Source organism: Eurosta solidaginis, chromosome 4 (assembly GCF_040869045.1).
Source record: "Eurosta solidaginis isolate ZX-2024a chromosome 4, ASM4086904v1, whole genome shotgun sequence".
Classification (NCBI taxonomy): Eukaryota; Metazoa; Arthropoda; class Insecta; order Diptera; family Tephritidae; genus Eurosta; species Eurosta solidaginis.
The window spans coordinates 160,370,698-160,395,480 of record NC_090322.1 but is presented as its reverse complement, the minus strand read 5'-3'; the positions used below and the strand labels follow the sequence as shown (position 1 = coordinate 160,395,480).

General features: G+C 36.3%; 1 protein-coding gene across 14 annotated transcripts in view; it reads right to left on the bottom strand.

The window, feature by feature from the left end:
* Positions 1–8,032: 8,032 nt before the first annotated feature.
* Positions 8,033–24,783, bottom strand: part of LOC137250553 (uncharacterized) — a 136,779-nt gene continuing 120,028 nt past the window's right edge. For 11 of the 14 annotated variants that reach the window (XM_067783574.1, XM_067783575.1, XM_067783565.1 and 8 more), the window contains 6 exons: positions 16,852–16,934; positions 16,183–16,783; positions 15,584–16,127; positions 13,056–13,229; positions 9,504–12,997; positions 8,033–9,275 (listed from right to left, as the gene is read on the bottom strand). In XM_067783574.1, coding sequence (XP_067639675.1) covers positions 12,863–12,997; positions 13,056–13,229; positions 15,584–16,127; positions 16,183–16,783; positions 16,852–16,900 — 1,503 coding nt within the window. In that variant the 5' untranslated portion in view covers positions 16,901–16,934 and the 3' untranslated portion in view covers positions 8,033–9,275; positions 9,504–12,862. Of the gene's footprint in view, positions 9,276–9,503; positions 12,998–13,049; positions 13,230–15,583; positions 16,128–16,182; positions 16,784–16,851; positions 16,935–22,812; positions 22,971–24,783 lie in introns of those variants that run through there. The other 3 variants (XM_067783576.1, XM_067783577.1, XM_067783578.1) reach the window with 3 other exon arrangements.

Below are 24,783 nucleotides of genomic sequence, written 5' to 3'. Positions count from 1 at the left end.
GAGAAAATATTGCGAAATTCTAAAGAATGTTTTTTTTTTCTAATTTTAGTTCTATGCAAGGCGAATTCATTACCAGGTGTTGTTATTCGAACATCTGATTGCTTCTTCTCCATTATTTTCCATACAACCACTTGTAATACATACAACATGTCAATTAATCGGAATCAAAGCGAATTCAGTACCAGGTGTTGTGAACCCAACAGTTGATTGCTTCTTCTTGATTATTTTCCATACAACGCCTTGTACTACAATATGCCAGTTAATCGGAATCAATGAAAGTGTTCTTTTGACTTGACATTCTTCTGCACGGCGAATTGGTTTAATTCGCTTTGCCACCACCTGGTATGGATGCGCCTTGGTTCTATTTAAAAAAAGTCATCAATCATCTTTGGACGGCTATTAGTTACCTAGGCAATTTTGGGAATTGTTTATCAAGTCATGAACAGGGATGAATTCTATAACTGACACCAATTGTGGAGCCCCGACGAAGACCAAAGTCTTTCGCCTGTCTCTTACAAGTAAGTGAAGGAATCGCGCTTATTCCACTGCCAAATTTGAATATCGATAAAATTGTTTTCTCGAACGTAACGTCCTGACGTAGCCTTGGGGCGTGTATCCGGGACACACTAATTATGTCTGCGTAAAGCTCAAACTGCTGGTGCTCTATCGTGATACTACTCATGATTCAGCCTACTTTGGTGCCAGCGGTTGGCATCGCGGATAGAACCACTTATCTTCATTCGACACCTTCCATGATACCTACATGATGGGAGACTTAAGAGCATGATTTTTGTGCGTCAAGAGTGGAACTTAGTCGATAAAACCGGTGATCCCGAGCAACCTGCGCCAAACTTATGGCTCGAGTACCACCACGTGAGTCGCACAAAAATCTGATTGATTTCGATTTTCTGTAAAACTGTACACAAGTTTTCAATTGTATGAAAGGTACATAGATTTCTGGGTTATGGTACATCGCACCCACTCACATCGCGTTAAAACCATCGCGGAGCGATAATTCACGTTTCGGCTCTAACGGTGTATGTGCGGTTGGGATAATACCAGGTTTGAATCAGCTCTGTCACTGCGTATATACACTATAAGGTCAATCTTCAGCTATAGCGTGAGCAATAGCGGGACCTTTGCAAATTCATCTACCTGAGTATATCCCTGTACCCGGATTAGAAAATTCATGAACAAGTCACCATAGTTATCAGGGCCGCGTATGGATTTGTAATACTTCTATAAATTATAAATTAAAAATTGATTCAAATAAATATTTTCATACATTTAAAAACAATGAGAGCAGTCATTAACAACAATTACAACAATCAAGATCAAGAGATCGCTAGAAGGCAGAAAAACTGTTGCAAAGAAATGAGTGAGGTCGAGGATAATCTTTGTATACTTTAGCGTTACACGGCCGCTATAGCGAACAGCAAAGATGAAACCTAGGGATATTCCTATAGAAAGTTTTAGAAAACGATCGCTGAGAAACGTATGGCAGCCTTTAGTAACTTGAAGATAGATCTCGGGGTCTGGCAGGCTGCAGGAAGGAGCTGTTCGTAAAAAAAAAAAAAAAACAACAAGGGAGTACACATTGCTGCTGAACGATTATTCGAATGTTGAAATATACAAATGTAAAATGTTTGCTGGGTAGGAGCTGCGATCGAAAACGAACACACAGCTAATTTTGCGAACGCTAGGATTTTGGATGTTGAAAGAAGAGAAAAAAGATGGATGACACTGGAAAGTCTGCGGATTCAACAGCAACTCACAAACGTAACGAATTTTAAAGAAGACGTGGACAACACAAACAGCGATTACACAGCTGTGATGAAACATATAATCAAATGATAATCAGCCCAATTCTAAACCAAAATTCCGTGCGAGTTTTTTCCCTTCTCCCATTCCTCGTATTCTAAATAAAAATTCCTTGTGAGTTTTTTCACTTCTCCCTTTCCTCCTATTCTAAACAATGTTCGAAAAAGCGGAAACCTGTTTTGGGAGACAAGTAGGTATTATGAATGTGAGGGAGAGGGAGATTTCTCTGCCATTTCATAGGAGTTTTTCCACTTGTTAATTTAAAGGGAATGCATCAAAATAGTTAAAGGAAATTGGTTCTTTTAAGAAAGAACACTTGTACAAATTTGTGCTAAAATATGTATTTACATTATACCGCAATATTCTTACTGTTAATGCAACAACAACTACAACCACAATATTCTTTATTTTAAGTCGAAAAGTATATCATAAGCAACGGTAGAGCTCTTGGTATACATATTTGATGCAGCCATCCAGAAATTGCGCAAGGATTTTTTAAGAAGGCTTAATAGATTTTGGCATATGACGAAAGACGAATTCAACTAGACTTGGCCGCCAGAAAATTGCTTTGCTGAATGAAAACAGGCTACTACGGCGGATTTGTGTTATCCCCCGTCTTCTTCTTCTTATGCTCCTCTGTTGATGTTGCTGTGGCACCAATTCATTACTCATTTCAGTGAATACCACATGAAATGCAATAAATACTGTGCATTGTTTATATTTTATTTCTTAATTTCCAACAAATTTGCAACAATAATTAAGCTTTTCAATTTTTTAAACAAAATAAGAAATGTGCAACGAAATTTCAATTAACAAAACAGCTGACTTCGAAAATTCGAAATTCCTATTCCCCAATTATTGTTCTCCCTAGGAGAACAGAATTGGAGGAATTTTTCCGCGGGAATAAAAAAATCCGCGAGAACAAAATTCCGCAAGAATATTTAGAATTGGTCTGAATATAAAAACAGTATGTTTAATGTTAATATGTGGTGTTTTTGTAATTAAAAAGTGTATCAAATTAATGTTAGTAAAGTTCTAAATGTTAATTTTTATGCCTATTGATTGTGCTGTACCTTATATTTCATTTTGTGTTTTCATGTTTCTGTTTTTTTAAATAAATGTAGACCTTCCTGGTGATGATGCGAAAGCGCCGAAATGCATAGAGGGAAAAGTGAAAACTTTTAGCAGTTCTATGAGCTACGTCGTGTTTTAGATAAACAAAATATAAACAACGATCTATACTCTTTTGGTAGCAGAGCGATATTGAAGAAAACGCACTGCCTTCCGTGTCATTTTTTATGAGCCATTCGGGGTCATATCTGGATGGTTGTAGTGACTTCATGGGTCATTTTGGACAATTTTGTTATTTGTCAGAGCAGGAGCGGTAGAAGAGCAGGTAGCTACTGCTACCCTAGTGTAGCAAAGTTTGCTATGTTCCTGGTTAGTAAAATAGCCATTACCCGAGACATATTTAGTTTATTTTTACTTATTCGTAAAAACCATCTGCACCTTGTGCGATTAATTAAATGGATTTAAATTGAATCACAGAGTGATTCAACATTGCATTAAAACACTTTGCTTACATATTACTGGAGCCAAAGCGGACAAAAATATTAAATAACATTTTTTGGTTTCATAGAAATTACATAGAACGGACGTTTCCTTCATTTTTGATGCTAAATATATTTGCTATGGCCCCAAATACGTTCCCAAAAATTGTAACAGTAATTTAAATTTTGGATCACTTTTTAACTTTCATAGCAAAATATTAATCTTTCCCGTAAGTTTTGTATGCTTTCTTATGGTTTTCTCACTGATTAATAAACTGAATCAAGGCGAATATATGCAAGGGGATGGGAAAACAAATTCAACCAATTCGCCTAGCAGAAGAATGCCAAGTCAAAACAGAATTTTCGTTGATTTCGACTAACTGACATATGATGAATTTCATATCAAAGGCTGAAAAAAACGTACATTTTGAACACGACCCCCTCAGAATTTGATGAAATTTTGCATGGGGTTACATCTTACCCACCAAATACAACCTCATTTTTAGAAATTGCATTTTCAAAAAATTGTGGGCGTGGCAAGGTATCGAAATATCCGAAAATATTAGAAAAATTACGATAATAGTTACTTTTAAAGTGTGATTACTACGGAATGGCTTTACCGATTTCAACGATCTTCATACCATTAGAAATAAGCTTTCAAAAAACCGGGTTTTTTTTTAATTTTTTTAAGTAAATGCATCTCTTGGTTACTTTCTCATATTTGGATACCACGCGTAAATTAATCAACCAATTTGAAAAATTTTTATACCATTAGAAAGGTATTAAAATCACCTTTGAAAACATATACTGTAAAGATTCTATATTACACTGAAAGAAAAAATTTTTTTTAATTTTTTTCTAATTTTTTTTTTTCAAACTGGGAAAACACTTCAAAGACCAAGCGATTAAAAAAAAAAATTTTTTTTAGAAAGGTAGATTTAATATATATAACATATCTGAAAACTAGAAGGGTGTTTTTTTCTTTTTTTTTAATTTATTTAAGTAAATGCATCTCTTGGTTACTTTCTGATATTTTGATATCACGCGTAAACTAATCAACCGATTTCAAAAATTTTTATACCGTTAGAAAGGTATTAAAATCACCTTTGAAAACGTATACTGTAAAGATTCTATATTACACTGAGAGAAAAAATTTTTTTTAATTTTATTCTAAATTTTTTTTTTTCAAACTGGGAAAACACTTCAAAGACCAAGCGCTTAAAAAAAAAAATTTTTTTTTAGAAAGGTAGATTTAATATATATAACATATCTGAAAACTAGAAGGGTGTTTTTTTTCTTTTTTTTTTTTTAATTTATTTAAGTAAATGCATCTCTTGGTTACTTTCTGATATTTTGATATCACGCGTAAACTAATCAACCGATTTCAAAAATTTTTATACCGTTAGAAAAGTATTAAAATCACCTTTGAAAACATATACTGTAAAGATTCTATATTACACTGAAAAAAAATTTTTTTTAATTTTATTCTAAATTTTTTTTTTTTTAAACTGGGAAAACACTTCAAAGACCAAGCGATTAAAAAAAAAAATTTTTTTTTAGAAAGGTAGATTTAATATATATAACATATCTGAAAACTAGAAGGGTGTTTTTTTTTCTTTTTTTTTTTAATTTATTTAAGTAAATGCATCTCTTGGTTACTTTCTGATATTTTGATATCACGCGTAAACTAATCAACCGATTTCAAAAATTTTTATGCCGTTAGAAAGGTATTAAAATCACCTTTGAAAACATATACTGTAAAGATTCTATATTACACTGAAAAAAAATTTTTTTTAATTTTTTTCTACATTTTTTTTCAAACTGGGAAAACACTTCAAAGACCAAGCGATTTAAAAAAATTTTTTTTAAGAAAGGTCGATTTAATATAAAAACTAGAATGGTGTTTTTTTTTCTTTTAAAAAAATTTATAAGTAAAACCATCTCTTGTTAACTTTTTTTTTATTTTGCTATTATTGTGTGACAAAAATGGTACCTAGCTATACTTTGGAAGTTATACAGATACAGATACTATGACTAAGTATTCTAATAGATTCGAACAAGAATCGTATTATCAAATTTTTCAGACACGCACAATAAATAGACATACACTTGATAAAGTTAATTTTTTATTTTTATTTATTTAGATTTAATATACAACTTTGCGCAGCTCATACTGCTGACTTTCGGAATATTTGCTTACTTACTAGTTTGTTCAGGTAAACTACGCCTGTCCATGCTAGAGCGTTTGACGTCCGAAAACTTTGTTTTATTTTTTTGTATATCTTTGCTAATTTTTATCAATTCGTAAGATAAATCATGCCCAAAAATGTCTTTAATTTCCTTAGATGTCATGGTGTTTGGTAATAGAGATAATATTTGTTGCTTATCCAAATTATTTGAGCAGTTTTCGATTTGATATTTCATGTTCTCCAAAATTTGTTCGTAGTAAGCTTTGATCTTCTTTAGGTCTTCTGATAAAGTTGACAGTGAACCATCTCCAAGTGAATCCGAAATACTTTGCGCAATTTGCTGTGTTTTTTTTTGCAGTATGAATCCCTTTCTAAATATTTTCGCTTCATTGGCGATGGATGGCTTCCAAGATGAGGAATAACACGCTTATTTATATTGTCGACGAGTTCGTTGCGTTCGAGTGATTTAGTATAGCTGCTGCATGTTGGAACTTCCTTATATTCTTGATACAATTCACCGCCAGTCAAGATTTCTTGAGCCTCTTCACTTTCCGTTTCAGTAGAACGCTGATTATCAGCAATCTTGATAGCATCCTTAAGTTTAAAGCGACAACTTTCGCAAATACGGCAACGATGAATATCGGAGACTGCTGGATAATGCTCAGATATCAGCGCTGCTTCGTTTAAGCTAATGTTTCGAAGTTGAGAGGAACATTTTCTTGATAGCTGCACATATGTATCTGTATTTACTAGTTGATTCCATATCAATGCCTAGTTTCGTTCTGGTCTGTGTCTATCCGTTGTGTTGTTTTTTATAGTCCATGGGTGCTGTGACAGGTAATGTCAATCTATGTGTCCGTGGTAGGTAAAGTTAATATGCGTGTGTGCGTACGCGGTATTGATACGTCCGAATTGTTACCTTTTCCAAGGGTTGTTTTTGTAGGTATCTAGACATGCCGTTTGTTAGCTAAGCGGTAGGTTGAGGAGGTAGGTAGAAATCGGTGATTTTTGCCGTTTGGTAAATTTTTCGTTTTTGCTTGTTCATTGTTACGTGTTTGGTTGCTGTACCTTATGGCTTGTGCTGTTTTTTGTAAACTAGTTTTAAGGGTTCAAATATTTCGTGAGATAGTGTTGGTCAGATAGTGTTGGTTTGTTCGTTTATTATCCTGCCGTCAAATGTTTTTAATTTGTATATCTCCATGTTCTCATGTACATTGAGCCACCGACCTTTTCCTTGTACGTGAAGTATTCGAGCCGTTGTTTTAATGTTAGCTGGGGTGCACCCCACTGGAATAAAAATTTTTTACAGTGTATTTTTTCAAAAGGTAATTTTAATACCTTTCTAACGGCATAAAAATTTTTGAAATCGGTTGATTAGTTTACGTGTGATATCAAAATATGAGAAAGTAACCAAGAGATGCATTTACTTAAATAAAGTAAAAAAGAAAAACCCATTTTAGTTTTCAGATATGTTATATATATTAAATAGACCTTTCTAAAATAAAATTTTATTTTTCAAAATCGCTTGATCTTTGAAGTGTTTTTTCAGTTTTAAATTTTATTTTTAGTTAAATTTTACAGTATATTTTTTTGAAAGCTTATTTCAATACATTTCTAATGGTGTGAAGATCTTTGAAATCGGTAAAGCCATTCCGTAGTAATCACACTTTAAAAGTACATATTATAGTAATTTTTCTAATATTTTCGGATATTTCGATACCTTGCCACGTCCACAATTTTTCGAAAATGCAATTTCTAAAAATGAGGTTGTGTTTGGGTGGGTAAGATGTAACCCCATGCAAAATTTCATCAAATTCTGAGGGGGTCGGGTTCAACGCATATTGGATTTGATATGAAATTCATCATATTGGAGTACAAGGCGTTGTATGGAAAATAATCAAGAAGAAGCAATGAGCTGTTGGGATAACAACACCTGTTACTGAATTCGCCTTGAACTGAACAAAAAACTTGAGTGGAATGGAATCGAGTTAATCGAATATTTTGAACAGCCCAAGGCGAATCCATCCAATCTTTGCCACCACCTGGTATAGATTCGCCTTGATATCAAGTCAAAAGAAAATTTTCATTGATTTCGATTAACTGACACATAAAAGTAAACAAATCACACAAGAAGAATGCGCATTATGCATGTAAACATTAGATCAGCTGTTTTTTATGACGTATGAATTGACCCTTTCCTTTTTTCGCTCTTTTTTTTTATTCGCTCGAGTCGATTATGACGTAGATGCGCAGAACGAAGCAATTTTGAACTCGTGAATGCTGGTTAGGTGATTTGTGATAAAAGTACAAGACGCTGTATGGAAAATAATCAAGAAGAAGCAATCAGCTGTTGGAATAACAACACCTGGTACTGAATTTGCCTAGGAACAGCCATAGTTACAACTGTCAGTAGTCACTAGACGGAATTTAAGTGAAAATGTTGAGTGTTTTATAAAGTGAAATATCTTAGCATTAGTTTTATATAACAGTATTGATTTTATTTTTTATTTTCATTTGGTATTAATTGGGTAAAAGTCTAGTTGAGGGGTCGACTGCTAATACGCTACCAAAAATATCGAGAGAGGTGTCAAAAGATGCGTATTAATCTCGAGAACAATCAGGGCTATCATGGAATCCTAGTCGATTTTGCGTTTTGTCGGAATTACAAACCAATATTTATTTAAATTGGTGTCATAAAACCGTATTGGTTTTGCTCTTTTCGAATGTAAATAAAAGCGATGTTCGAATCAGCTGTTTTGCTGTGTTATCGGTGCACCGGCAATTTTGATGTTAATTTTTTTGGCAAAATTTTATAAAATAATTGTTTTGTGCATCTAAACAGAAATAAACAAATTTATTGTGATCAAAATGGCATCAGCAGTTGTAGCATTTATGTTATTGGAAGAAGAAAGTTGCGAGAAGGTCAAAAGGAAATTTTTAAGAGATCGTAACCAGAGATGGCGTAATTAAAAATATTTCTTAATATGGGTTTCTAAATATATATAGTATATCTGCAGTTTCATTGCATACTATCGCATAAACAAAGAGGCTTTCCGAATGGTATTGGACACCATTGAAGGATGCTTAACACGACGAAAGTTCTGCCAGTGCTGCAACTAACAGCTGCGTTACGATTTTGATTTGAAGGATCCTCTCAAAAACCAGTTGGCAAGGATTCTAGCATAAGTGTAGGTAGAAGCACGGTGTCAAGCTGGAGACATTGATGCTTTATCGGTAACCGTATCGGTAATCTTATAACAGCTGATTCGACCAACCTTATGAGAATCAATGCAATCGTTTATTGGTGCCGCTAAGGTCGTAACCGTATCGTAGCCAACCAATTGGGTTTTGGTTTACCGTCGTAACGATAAACAGCTGATTACGTTAGGGATACGGATACAGCGATACGACATACGGCACCAATGACTCCAGCTTTAGATGGTGTGCTTCGTGAAGCCCTCCGCAATATCGGGATGTTTCTCCATAAATTCAATCAAAATACTGTTTTGCATTGAATTTTTATGCTTTCCCCTATTAAGAATGAAAATATATGTAAATTTACATTTATTTTTATAAAATAAATCTTCATTTACTTACATTTCTAGAAAGGATTAAACTGCAAGAGAAAAAAACTATGAACAAATGAAATCCAACAGCATTTAACCTATTGGTTTGTTTCCGATAGCAAAATCGATATTATCGGATTCTGTGACACCTAAAACCAGGCATGCTTAACGAACGAAACGATATCATTTCGTTACGATAATCAACGTTAATAAACGAAACGAAGTCATTTCGTTTCGTTTATTAACGTTAAGATCGTCAAATTAACGTTAATTTGGCATTCTTAACGTTAATAAACGAAACGAAGTGACTTCGTTTCGTTTATTAACGTTGATTATCGTAACGAAATGATATCGTTTCGTTCGTTAAGCATGCCTGCCTAAAACCGACACTAATTCCAATCCGAACACTAAACCGATAACACTGGATTTCATGACACCAAAGTAATTTATTGTTGTTTTTAAATCCGATTTCGACAACAATTGGATTCGATGACAGGCATGAATAATCCGAAGGCGGAAAATAAAAATTTTATCTCTGTCCCGAGATATTTGCAGTTGAAGTTGGTGATTTTTATGTGGTTCTTGTAATGTTGTTGTTCCCACAAAAAAATTTGTGAACATAAGTGTTTTTCGCTGATATATTTTTGGTCTCCAAACCGGTGTTGGACCTATCCAGGGTAATTTTTTATAAGCGCGGCCGAAGGCCGCCAACGCAGAAAGGTGTTCTGCATAAAAATACTATGGATACCACCCCCCGTTTCGGACGCATCCGCGGGTCTTTTTCGGTTTTTCGTTAATATCTTTTGACCGAATTAAAATTTTTATTTTCCACCTTCGGATTATTAATACTAATACTAGTAACGTACTAGCAGCCGACCCCTCACCTAGACTTTTACCATTAATTGATGAAATTCATGTATGCATACAGTAGTTATCTATATAGGATTTTGAAATCTACTACTAGGTATGAAGGAATCTACTTTTTCTTTCACTAAAAGTATCTACACTTAACCTAATAAATACTATCTAAAATGTTAACATTAATTACGTTTAAGTTTCCTCTACTTCATTTGGAAGGAATGTGTCTTATGATGACTTAACAAACGGTGTTTTACTCAACTTTCAAATGTATAGCCTTTGTCGTTTGTGAGAACGAATTCTGTATAGGAAGTTGAAAAAATAAGTATAATAAAAAAGAGGAAATAGAAGGATCGAAGTTAGTTAAATACGTAAAGCTATGAAACAATAACGGTTATAAATCTCTTCCCGACTTTGAACGGCAGATCCTAAGCATAACAAGATGAAGCTCATTTATGTATCGCAGAAATAAGATCGGAGGTCTGTCCATCACTAGCTAGTGGTGACTGCTGTTAGACTTGTCTTTTCGAATAAAAGTACGACCCTAGAAATATTAGGAGAGAAGAAGTGTATTGCAGTGGCCAAGGTTAGCCTTTCTTTCAGACGATGGCAACACATTCGAAAAAAAGTTTATCATCAATCTTGGGCGACATGTCGCGAAACTTGTAGAGACTATCTCTAAAGATATTCAGGGTCCGTTTTACATTTTAAGATCACTGACTGAAATTCATTTTTCTTATAGTCTGGCGCAGATTTATGGGTATTTCTAAAATTTGCTCCATCTTTTCGCAAACAGCGGTGCATACTCAATAGGATAGGTATTGGGTATGTTATCACCTTGAAGACATGTATTTAGGATGGAATTTTTATCTTAAACGAATATATGGCCCTGGACGAAGTTGGATTGAACTTTCACATTGTGATAATGTAAGAGATTTTACCTCCTATATTTATTGCTCATATCTTAGCTTGTAAATAGGTAAATTTGTTCAATCTGCAGTCTCTAAGTTCATCCTTGATATCTTGTAAGTGTGCGAAGCAGTGTGAGCTTTATGAAAGCGTCAATTCAAACCTAACTTTCCAATTATGTTATGAATATCTGATACAGTAGACACGGGACTTTTACGGTAAGCACACTCCATCTAATTCCATCATAACTTTTAAATCGTTATGAACTCCAACAGATAAAGATATAGAATCTCAGACAGATATTCGGGCTTTATTGACACTAAATGCAGTAATTAGCGGGATTTGAGATTCATAATATGCATTGGGGCAAGTTTGGAACTGGAACAGAGTATGTTATGCCGCTGCAGAAGAAACGGTGGATCACCTCCCCTTCCGAAATATTATTTTCAGAGTTGATGGATGAGAAGTGGGAACCTTCGCAAACATTAAAAATTTAGCTGGGTGGTGGCAGCATGAGGCCAAGGTTATGTAACATTAGCCATCAGATTTACAATATTGCACATTTCTTGAATATAGGGTTGTATTTTAATGGCACTTTAGCGCTAACTGGAGCCAACGAAAACCAACCAAAGGGCATTGAGTCCCTGCTAGTGCAAATCGGTGGCTGATTCGTTTCTATCAAACGCTTAATTTTTTTCGCTTTAGGTTTGATTTAGCTCACGCAATTCACTCGAAGGATTGGTGGGCTAGTACACGAACGTGCTTTTTCTAGTTGCCTAACAGAACAGTGCTAGCCGCTAGCTCAAATTCAAGGGGTTGTGCGGTACCGTTTAGTGATAAACCAACCTAAATATTAACCTCACATAAGCGAATATTATCAGCTTCGATAAGTTACTATACTGCTAGCAAATAAATGCTCAACAACAGCGAAGTATGCAGCCACACATATGTTCATGTAACCATCAAAGCAAGCAGCCACGCACAAATGCAAAGCGCGAAGGTAAGAGCGAAAAGGTTATTTCACATACACACATGTAGTCATCACCTAAGAGCAGAAGTTATTACTCACACATACACATGCATAAAACTAGAAGACAAAAGTGAATATCAGATAAATAAAGGAGAAATTAAGCAGCTGTTCGTGAAAAGTCTAGGCCTTTGGAGATATATGCCGACAAGGCAACAGAGAGTATAAAAGCAGCGCAAGCTGAGGAATAATCAATCAGTTTGATTTTAACACGCTATAAGTGAAGTCCGCGAGCAATTTATTGGTAGAAGGCTGGCACCTTTCACTAATTTCCGGAACGTGCCGGTTCAGTATCCGTACCTTATGACCATCACCATCGATAACACTCCATAAAACCTCCAGGGAGTGTCTTTATCGCTAATAAAACCACAAAACTCAAACATTATCATATGATGTCCATACAGTGCCCCTCTTTCGTATTTCAATCTCGCATTCGACATTTATTCTCGAATTACGTGCTGAAGTAAACATAACAGTTTTGAGAGTTATCATTTTTGGAGACGACATATGTATGTAATCCTATAAAATACTATAAATTAAAATAAATGTAAGCAGGTCAACAGTGAAATCAGGTATTAAGACTAAAAGAGGCGAAGAACTTAAGTTTAAGTAGGTTTAAGTTTTGAGTACACCGTTATACGGAAGGTCATCCCGCTTGTAAAATGCTTAAACTTAGTGAGTTTAAGTAACAAATAAAAAAAATGCAATCTCATTTTTTAACATTAACAGCTAAATGTTTAAACTTAATGATTATGTTAGTTTGATTTTTAGTTGATGTGAGAATTAATTTAATTAATAAAATTCTTCAAATATGCAATTTTTAGTTTAATATTAATTTACTAATCTCTAAATATAAATATGTATGTACACGATATATCCGTGCGTTTGTTATTCTCTTGACGTCTGCAAAATTCCTTGCCCCTTTGTAAACCAAAAATAAAATTAAAGCTTTGTATGTTTAACGGTGTCGGTCCAATAATTTTGTATTGTCATCGCTTCCAGCGAATTAAGAAATGAATCATTATCCAAACTGTACATCTCATCGGAATTATCCTGTAAATCATCATAAGAAATTAACTTTATTTACGCAGCCATTAAACATTCGTAATTCGTGTAAACGATTCCTTACACTTACACGCATCGTGCTGTCATCTATGTAAACACTGGAATCTGGTTCGCTCAGCGTCTGCGGTTTATTCAGATATCTGCGTCGATAGAGCACTATGCCAACGGTGCCAACTGTACAGCATACGCCGAAAATGGTGAAGCAGATGGCTGAAATAGCGCCAGCATCCATGAAGTAAGTGCGCTGATGATGAGAATATAAGAGAAAATAATCACTTAAAAAGTATATCGTTTAATTAGCTCTGAAATAGATCACAGATCACACAATATCAAAGGTGCTTATAGGAAAACTTTCTAATACGGAGCTTCTTCTTTCGTGCTTATAACAAGATCTAGGTCGCGAAGCTTCTGTCCATATTGATTATGACACTAATGGGCGCCCCTCTATGGAACTCTAACTTTCGGTAGTGATCTACCCATTGCGGATGCTGTAGTCTAGTAATGTCACAGGCAAGAACTACTTCGCAGCATCGTTCATTTACTTCTAGGTGAAAATCGGAGTCTCATCGTTAGCTCTCTTTAGTATCATCGACTAAGCTAAAGTGTGATGGTTACCTCTTTTTAGCTTATTACCCTTTTCGTTTTTACTTCCTATACCATTATTTCTCTCCTCTCTCACCATTTAAGCTCGCCATTGGGTCGTTTGTCCCCTTGTGCTCGTTAAAGCAGGGTTTTCGAATTCAGCCGATCCCTGTTCCTTTCCTCTCAATACGGTTGCAAAATTGAGGATTGTCCATACCAAAGTCTAAGTCGGCGAACTGTCGTCAACATTCTTCTACGGTCTCACAGGCTCATGCCAAGCGCTCGTTTTCAAGATCGGTTGGGTTGACCCCTGTACCCAAGCGCTGCATAATTCTTAATGCTTCCCAGGCTGGTAGACCGCTCCTTTGCCGAGCACACTAACTGCACACCATCATCACTATACGCGCTGTAATCACCCCATATCCTCTTTCCCGACTTGTAATGCCATTGCCTTTATCATCTCATTTTTCCTTAGTTCTGAAGTTTTTGAATTCATCTTGGTAGTATGACCACTTGCGCGGGAAAGCGGGTTCTACGGTCTATATTTAAGTGTGGGAACAAAAAACCTTCCGCCACAGCAAACCCTTTTTATTGTAAGGCCACATAACTTACCGAGGCTGCCCGGTACCGGGAAGGCTCCGTTCATTTACAGCCGAAAATAACCCTGGCTGCAAATCGTTCAAAAACACCTGCCTTACATCCTGGACTAAGAGGTTGGCAGTTCTTGGTCGGCGAAATCACGCCGCTCTTCTATTAAGCGTAATGGCGTAGATGCAGGCTCCTTAACAGCTTAACCTCATAGTTGGGTGCTATATAATTCGGTTAAGCCCTTACATCAACGACAAGGTGCCTTCTTTAGTAAGCTGACATAAAAGACATGATCATAATGCTTTTGGGGAATTTTTCTCTCGAATACTACAAGACCTTCTCTTGAAATCGTCCGTGTTTCCATCACACATCAGGATATATATAATGATAGACTTATGGAGCATTACTTTTGTTCATCGGGACTTGATTTACAATTGCCTAGTAATAAATCTTTGTCTAAACAAAAATCAAATAAATTGAGCACAAAACACCTCAGGATCTACATTTTGGAGAGCATACATCCACAATTGTACCGAAAATACAGAGTCGTAATAAAATCCTCAATTCTCCTGCCGGCAGCACTGGGGGTAAAGATAAAGAAACGCTCATCACCACTTACAAAGCAATTGGCCGGCCGATTGCATGCTACGCGTCCCCGATATGGTTGCCAAGCCTAAAGGTTACTCGCTGGAAGAAAATACAGGCCTGCCAAAATAGTGTCCTCAAAACCGCTACGGGCTATCTTCTTATGTCCCCAGAACACCATATACACAATAAGGCGAGAGTACTCCCCATCAGAGAGAGAAATGAAATGCTAACCAAACAGTTTCTGTTAAATACCCAGAAACCTGGGCATCCTAATAGATATCTGATTGATGATGCTACACCGCACAGGGGCTTAAGAGGTCATCTCCGTAAGCATTATGAGGAAATACGACACATGAGAACACAGCCGAATGAAGCAATAAAGCACAAGCAGGTCCTCAGTGATATCCACAAACAGGCGTCGGAACTCTATGCCAGGAATTACCCGGAAAATCCGGTACTCAAAGAAAATTACCCAGAACTAGCAGAGGAGGAGCGCACTCTCCCTAGAAAAATACTCTAGGTCAACTTCGGTCTGGATACTCTAACAGGTTAAACTCTTACCTATCCAGAATCAACCCCGACATACAAAATGTATTTCCTGCTTGCAATGTGACCCCATATGACACCAACCATCTCTTCAATTGTAATGTGGAACCAACACATCTAAAACCCCTCTCATTATGGTCCACCCCTGTTGAAACAGCAAGTTTCCTTGGACTCCCGTTAGAGGACTTTGATGACCATGTGTGATTGGTCGCACCTATTGGATAGGGCGAAACACTGCTACAACAACAACAACAGCACAAAATACTAAAAACACTGAGCTCCAACTCCACTCACCTGTACCGATAAAGCTTCTGAAGAAATATTATTCTCTTCACCACCATCAAACCCGCTGCGTGCTGCACTGCGCGTCAATAAACTTTTCGTGTCAGATGAATAGTTAATGAATCGACTAATGTGCTTATATTCGGCGGATAGAACTTTTGATTTACGTGATCGATGTTCGTTTTCGGCACGTCGCAATTCATCCTCCTTATTAGCATTCTCCAACGTGAAGGGTATGCGTTGCTGTACCGTTGCTGTCGCTGTCACCATACCCACTGGTTTTTCCGACGATGATGACTGTCTTGCCACGGTATGAATCCCACTATCGATTTCCTCTGACTGGGGTGCATTCGTAAGTAATTTTGAGGGTGGTACCGCTGCGGCTGCCGCCATTGCATTCAACCATTCTAATGTTTCAGTTGGTGTTGAGTTAATAGATGTCGCTGATAAATTGCTTATGGGAACACTAGCGGATCTCGCGAAATTGGTGGGGGAAGATTTGGTGCTATTGAGGTCGTGCCCTGTAGAGTTGCAGTTCTTACATGGTATATTTGTTCTAATTTGAAAAGAAAAGTTTTAATAAAGAGTTTTTACTTAACTATGATGCTCACCTTTCAACTAGCGCAATTCGACTGTGGTTTGTGTAGTTGCTAATTACTTCGTCATCTTTTTTAAGCATTGATGTGCTTTGTTCAATTGACGCTGATCTCGGCTGAGCTATAACAGCAGCAACTCGCGGTTCTTCCACGTAGTCATCATCGTATTCATCATCGTTTTCCAAAGTTTTATTTTTAACCTCTGCTGATCTTTTATATTCCCACTGCTCGCCATTTGCGATTTTGTCGGTCTCTACTATATTTTCTTCCTCTAAGGAAGCATCTTCCGCTATTTCCGTATCACTTGATTCCACTGCCTCTATATTATGTATGTCTGCTTCTTTTTCAGTCGCCAGCTCACCGGTAGGAGTTTGCGTGTCTTCGTTCTGGCTTTGATTTTGTGATGACTCAATAACATGGCCTCTCTCCAGTGTTTGAGTGAGAGGTGTACTAGCTGTTGTTGTAGGTTCTGTAGTTGTTGTTTTGGGCGACTCTATCGACGTCGTCGCCGGATGCAGTTTTGTAATTGCCTTAACCGTTTTACTATTTTGATTGTACTCTAAGGAAATCTCCTGACTTGGATACGCTTGCACGATTGTTATGCTCAGTAGGATATCTGAAGGAAAGGTTCAAAATATTTAAAAGCTTATCTACAGTACAAATCGAGTTAATGTTAATACTCACTACTCAATGTTGTTATCCAGAACCAATGTGACCACCAATAAAATGTCATGATGTTACGCGTTGTGTGATTTTGATGGAAAGTTCTGAAAAATAAAATAAAATTTTGAATTTGTCAAAAAAAAAAAAAAAAAACATTTAAAAGAGACTTTAAAAATCTGTTCACAGCTATAGTTAACTCATTTCTATAAAATGCAGCTGGTCAGAGATTACTGCTTTTAAGAATTTTTTAGCTCGAGCTCCAGTTTATTCACGCACTAGTCTATATTAAACCCTCAAAAGCAAATAAACAACTTTAGACAATCTCTATCCGTATGATTATTTTCTGAACAGTTAAAGTTTTGATTCTAAACATGATACTTTTATATGCTAGGTCAGGTTGAACTGGCCGGTCCATGAGGACGTCACATAGACTGAATGAGTCCTTAGAGTTACCAGAAGTTTATTTAATGACCAAACTGAAAAACCCTATCAAAAACCAGGACCTATGTTATAAAATAACTTCGTCCTCCTCGCAAATACTAAAAGCTTTCAATGACCTATGCCACTTGTTGCTTCAAGGTTTGAAAGCTGTATCAAAAGCTGGAGTCTTAGCCTGGCAATTGCAGGGCATGTGCACAAAACTTGCTGAATCTTTTCCTCCTCCAAACCGCACTTCCTATATTTGCTATCACTAACCAAGCCTAATTTAAAGGCATGTGATGCCAGAAGGCAGTGTCCAGTCAGTATACCCGTCATGTGTCTACAGTCCTGTCGTTTTAATGATAAAATTAACTTTGTTAGTCTAAGGTTTTAAGACCTTCACAAAATCTTCGACACCTTACAGTCTCCCGCGCTCTCTCTCAATCTAATTGAGACGTCTATAGAGCAAGCTTCAAGGGATGCGCCCTTTTGAGCTAATTCTTCCGCTTTTTCATTTCCATCTATTCCCGTAAGCCCTGGGACCCAATATAGATGTATGCTTTTCCCCGTCGCAATTCTTTCCAAGCATTACTTACACTCTAACACACTTTCAGATGCTGTGCTAGGCGGAATGACGCTGAATATAGATATATGGAAAATGAACGAAATCGCGATAACCGCGCCCAACTTTTCGAAAACAAAAACTTGGAGAAATGCAAAAAATGTAATAGTTTAGTACCAAAAATCTTAAAAGCAGTGCAAGCCCTATTTTTTGAAGAAAAAAAGAATAGAAAGAAGTAAATTTTATTTTACTGCTCTTCGATTTACAAGGCATGATGGCATTCCGCGTCTAATTTCACATATCTTGAAGTACCCGGTCAGTCAAAGAGCTAACTGTTGGAAGACATTTTCCACTTGTGACAGCCGTAAAGTCATCTGCGTAAGCTGTACGTTTAACGGGTCCCTCATGAAACCGCCTGAGCAGTTGGCTGATGTCCAGCGCCATCACTTGTCCCTGTTCGCTGTTTTCGGACCCTCATACAACTTACATTATGAAGTAAGCTTCCTGCATTTTAAGATGCAGCCGATTCATCTGGTTATTACTGGATGTGCTTCAATGTAGTTAAGATCGTATATGATCGCCCGTTTAGAGGCATTGTTCAAAGCCCCGGAAATATATTAGAAGACCTCTAAGGCATTTTCCTTATATTTTAGGACATTCTCTACATTTATAAACACACTATGCTGTGCAACGTCTACCGACTTGCCTTTAGTGTACTCTTATTGTGCTGTGGGAAGCAATTTTTCATCCACGTTGGATTTTATGTCTTTGGGATACACAGGATGGATTTGTCTCGCCTTTGATAGAAAAGCTACATGACCAGTTCACCAAGCATGCCGTACATGACTCAGCCTCACTCAGTCATTAAATATTATTTTAAGCCATTCCACGACCGCTCTGTTTGAAATTTGTAGCATGGCTGGGAATATGACATCTGGTCCCAGCGATTTAAACTTAGAGAAAGTCTTGATTACCCATTCGATATTGGTATCGGTCACCAAGCCCGGCACTACCCACTCTGTGATCGTAATGTAAATACTGTCAGCTGGCTCTTGTGAGACATCTCCGGATGGGAAATGTATGTCGAAAAGCACATCAAGAGGCTCCTCACTATTACTTGACCATTCCCCTCCGCTTTGATGGTCCCTGTACTATGTGCCTCTGTTTCGCTGGAGCACTCAATGAATCTCTTCACACTGGAAGTTCCACGCTTGTAGATCCTCACCAGATCCCTATATTCTTGTCGACACGCTTCGCTTTCTGCGGCCTCTGCCAGTTTCAACATTTATTTCATTTTACTTCTAAGAAGACTCACCTCATTGCTCTACCACAGCGGCTTTGCTTTTCCACTAAATCTCCTCTTTCATATGCAGTCTTGGGGAACTTCTTCATTGAACTTCTCCAGTTTCTCCATATTGGTAGCTCTTTCAGCTTGTGTCAACTTTGTATTTACATGTTTCTAGAATTTCGTCCAGTTCGTTGACGTAGGGTTTCTAAAGTTTTATTAGTGACATGTGAGGACGTAATTGGGAAGGCCTCTGTTCTACACAAATTCGTTGTGCCAGAGATTGTTGATGCAGTCACATTGGGAATGGACTTCTTAAATGACCATTACATCAGGATGGACAAGCAAAGAAGGATTATGCGCTATAAGAACATGGATGTACCATTTAACTTCCGTTTTGAGAAAAGGTTCAGCTGTTAGCCAGTGCTGGTGGAGGAAAATCGTCAAAAACTACAAAATTCAAAGGCAATAGACTGGGAAAAGATTTGTGGAACGAATTGAACACACAAATCAAAACTCAATGTACCTGCGGGAAGAACACTGGCATTGATAAACCCAAACGGATGCACTAACACGAAGAAAATAATTTCCCAAAAGAATGCAAGGGTGGTTTCAAGCCCAGTCGTGCTAATGTTGGGAAACGTCAAAACGATACTGGTTATGCAAAGCCAATCCGTCAAGATCAAGTCCTACGAAGTTTTTCATTGGTCAAACAACAGAGTGTGAGGGAACGAACCAGGATAATGAGTAGTAAGATGAAACAGAGGTACGACAAGAACAACAAGTCGGAATGTTTCCTGGCAGGAGATTTTGTATTGTTATACAACCCTCACCGACGGAAAGGTATTCCATCAAAATTTCAGTGAAGCTGGGAAGACCCGTACAAAGTTGTGAAACGGATCATTGATGTCGCCTACCGGACACAAACAATTGGGAAACCACGAAATAGAAGGGCGGTTAATTGGAAATCCTAGCAGCGTTTAGATCAGAAAATGTGTCTGTTCGAAACAATCAGACTTAGATAGAGGGCAGTGCGGCGAATATTAGCATCACAATGCTGTTAGTAAATAAATGCACAACAACAATAAGGCAAGCAGACACACTTATGTAAATAAACACATCAAAGTAATCCATTTAGACAAGTACATAGAAAGCGACGAAGAATATATCACACACACATATGTAGTCATCAGCTAAGAGCAAAAGTTGTTACTCATACATACACACGGATGTAGCTAAATAACCAAGTAGGCGATACAATTGTTCCATGTTCGTGAAAAATCTAGACCTTAGGAGAAATATGCGAACGAGGCAACAGAGTGTATAACAGCAGCGCAAGCTGAGGAATAACTAATCAGTTTGATTTAAACACGCTATTATTGAAGTATAATTGTGAAGTACTACTCACAAATTAGTTTAAATAAAGACCCTTTGCAATACTGGATATTGGAGTTATTCATTCACCAATTGAGCGATTCGAACGTTAGCAGAAGGTGCAAAATATTCGGTATCCCCCAAAATTCGTCAAAATATCATTTTTCCCTGTAACTAAAATAAATCTTAACTAAAGTTAGCTCTCTTAAGCAATATATTAATTGCAATTGAAGTCAATTTAATAAATAACTTCATTATCAAAGTATGTCAACGGTAACTAACATTTGTAAGTTGGTATATATAGCATGGGCGCGCGTACGTTTAATGCAATTGCAATATTTTATAAGAAAGGAAGTAATTTCATATTAGTAGCTGTTACTTAGTTTTATTTTTAAATAATTGAACAATTAACTGACACCAAAAGATATCAGACCAAACAGGTACATTAGAGCTATTGATGCAGATATACACATTTTTATATATGTCTGCTGCTTAATATACCACCTGCAATTCAGATATATAGCGGAAAAGAAAAAGATAATGAATGGTTGTGTAAAACTTAATTAAGTGTTGTTAATTGTTAATGCATTGAGAAAAAAATTATTTATTTATACCACATTTCATGTGAAGCACCACAACTCTGTTCCAATATATTGCATATTTTGTCCATATTAATAGAAATCTTATGAATTCATTATGTTCAGACGCAAATATAAAGAAATCATGTCTTATCACATGATAAAAACTTAAGACTACGTTTTCAAATATTTTGCGATCGACATTTGCAATAAAAGAAGAAAGAAGTGTGGTTAATGAATGCATTCCATTTGGAATAATTATTCCTTTGATTGCAGCCACAGAGGATTGCAATACTTTTTCGTTAGTCCGATATTATGAATAATTCCTTTTTCCATTCCGGACTTATGATTTCTTATTTTATTCCCCTTTTTTTTATTCCACTGATTGCGTTCATTAGACTGCAATACTCGGAGGAATGCATTCCGCAATCCTTTGCATTCTTTTTGCCTTTTAATATCATTATTCTTTTCATTCGGTTATTCCAAAAGGGGAATGCTTTTCAATTTTATTGTTCCATATGAGGAATGGAAAAGGAATAATTTTTCCGGACTAACAAAAAGGAATAATGTATTAAAAAGTGTATTTATATGTGGAATTGGTATGCTGTATGGTATAATACAGAATATATGCGTAAGTATAGTGCCAACACTGTAGCACAAAGTGGGAATAATTTACGTGGTACATTTAATATGCGCGAAATCAGACAGTTAATCAAGGCAAGGAAAGGAAAACAGTTGGGAGGAAAAATAAAAGATATAAAGCCAAAGCCGAAGTTTAAACCGAAGCCAGAATTGAAACCGGACAGCATACTATCAATTTGTTACAGAAGTGTTAACGGTTTGTTATCCATGATTTATAGGTTTGTTTTTGACGGGTTATGGGCTTTTCCGCCATTTCTTATCGACGAAGTATCGGTTTGCTCTCGACAAGGTATACACGCTGTAGTCGATTTGCTATTGGTGTGTTACACATTTGCTATCGATAATACAAATGTTATCGCTGGGTAATCTACTTTTTATCGCTGAATTATAGAAAAAGTTATTGATTTTCTATCGAAAAGTTATCGATAAATTATAGAAAAGCCATAAATACATATGTTAACAACAAGATATCGGATAATCGGATGTTATCTAATTATTTTCGACAAGATATCGATTTGTTATCGAAAAAATATTAATTTCCTATCGAAAAGTAATCGGTTCTTTATCGAAAAAATAACAGTATATTGTAAAAAATTTATCGGTTGATTATCGAAAATTTACTGATTATTTATTTAAAAGCTATCGATATGTTTTCAAAAAGTTATTTATTTCTTTAGTAAGGTTATCGGTTTGTTATCAACTTATTTTCTCGGTTATCGGTGTGTTATCAATTTTTTGTCAAAAAAAATTCGATTCATTTTCTAAAAGTTATCGATCAGTTATCAACAAGTTATCGATTTATTATCGGAGTGTTACTAATTTGTTTTCGGCGTGTAATCGATTGGTTATCGATGACTCGCCAGTTTTTTACGAAACAGGTATCGATAAAACTTCAATAAAAAAACAAGGACCTATTTGTAACCCCTATTACCAACCGATAAAAAGCCAATAAGAAGCCGATGAGACAAGCGGTAACAAACCTATAAGTTGACGATTATGAAATTGCTATCAATAATAAGCCGATAATAAAACAATAATTTGCTGATATGTGTTACTACCGATAGGATGCCGACTAAGCTCTTCTCGAAAAGTCCGAAATTATTTGTGACTGGTGAAGTTACCTGTGTTGCAGTTTAAACTCATCCCTTGGGTGAACACCTTCGTTTTCAAGACGTACGTCTGTATGTTTCCATATCAAACTTCACGAGCACCTGACACTTACGCTTTTTTTTTTTAATTTACTATAACCCAAGTAAGAGTAACTGAGCTCTAATATACATTACATATATACTTCAAACAAAGACTTAAATAAAAATCTTAAAAAGGTTATGTCAACCAAGAAGAAAGTGATTACGCTTATTCTGTATGTTAGTATACCTACTAAATTTCAATCAGCAAAATTTGTATGCAACACCTGCTGAGAAAACTAAAAAGGTTTCGAACTGTGTTTGCCGAAAAAGTGAGCTTAATACGCAGTTGAAGATGAGACAAAAGACAGTTATCCACCTACACTCAAAGTATGTATGTTTTATAATAAATAAATACATAGTACAGAGAAACATCTTCTGACAGACACCTCTATTAGGCGGACAGTTTTTCATGCATCAAGTTTTAAGTATACATTTTTTATCATTTTTCCTTCATAAAATGGACAATTTCTAAGCCGGACGCGAACAGTTGTATGCTTTAAAATTACACTAAAGACATATACTTATCGGACACGAGCCTCCCTTGGACGGAAGCTAACTCGGTGTGAGCAGACAAGGTGTTAGAATATATGTATATCAATTTTTAACAAGCTAACGAAGTTATTGTCAGATTTTTGACAATTCGCAGCTTTATGCTGCTGGTGTCCTACCAGGTTTACCATGTGCAGATATTGTCTCCTCCCTAGTTCAATCTCCCTTTTGTCATCATATGTGCCAATATGAACGGACCTTTTAATAATTGTTGACTATATAGTTGTATATATAAAGTAAACGCGACTGCAGTTGGAGCGGTTTTCTTCCAATATCCTTGCTGTTTTGGTCGCGGCTGCAACTTTCGCCTGGAAACCCCTTCAGTGGTCTGCCAGCTTCGACAATCTACTTATAACCAGATCCACAAAGGATATAGAAGGTTTTGAGTATAAAATGTGGGAACATTTTTTAAATATCTACCAATCTCCATCAGTGGGCACCTCTCTTGGGCGGACAAAAGTTTACTAGCAGCGAGTGTCACTGCAAGGAAGGGTTCACTGTTTATACATGTACATTTTTACTATAGGTTAATATGCAAATACCATATGAGTCAAATATTAATGATGAGCAAGCGCTATAAAAGTAAAACCAGTGTGGCAATGATGATATATGGGAGTACCCAAAAAAGTCGAAAAGGCCTTATAAGGAACTCGAAGCTTGTCCTGTTTGAGTGCCTGCCAAAAAACTTAGGGCGGAATTTTTATAATCAATTACAATAAGAGTTTAGCAAATTGAAATAAAATAAAGGATGCAGACTTAACAGTTTTTCTTCCCTAATTAAATTCTGCATTAATAAATACGCTGCAGAAAAATGTGAGAGAGTCATATAAAGTTACAGTTTTATACTGGAGGTTTAATGGCTATCTCTGAACTGGTGCTAATCGGATAGACAGCGGGACAGTAATTCGTACTCTTTTTGTCCGGCCAATTGGTTTGTTTTTTTAAAGCTCATTTTAAAATATCTCGAGTTAAACTGAGAGAAGCAAAATAAATTATACTTTTATTAAATTTCTAATATTTTTTAAATTTTACAGAGGAAATTTTTTTCTATTGAACTTTTCCTTGTAGCTCTGTAGCAGGGACAACACTCCATAATATACATTCCATACCCTTTTAACGTTGTCTTGTCATCAGAGGTGGTGTCCTGCCACACGAAGCACAGTAAATGCTTTGAGAAATATCACACCCTTGCCCTTACAGCAGAGACATCTTGCCAAACACTGCAGACTTTAGAGTACTCTTTTTCTGGGGTATGCTTTTTCTCAACATACCCAACATCGTTAATGAAATGCCTTAAGAAATGTCAAACTAAATGGCTTGATAATGTGTAATAGTAATAGAGCTAGAAAAAGT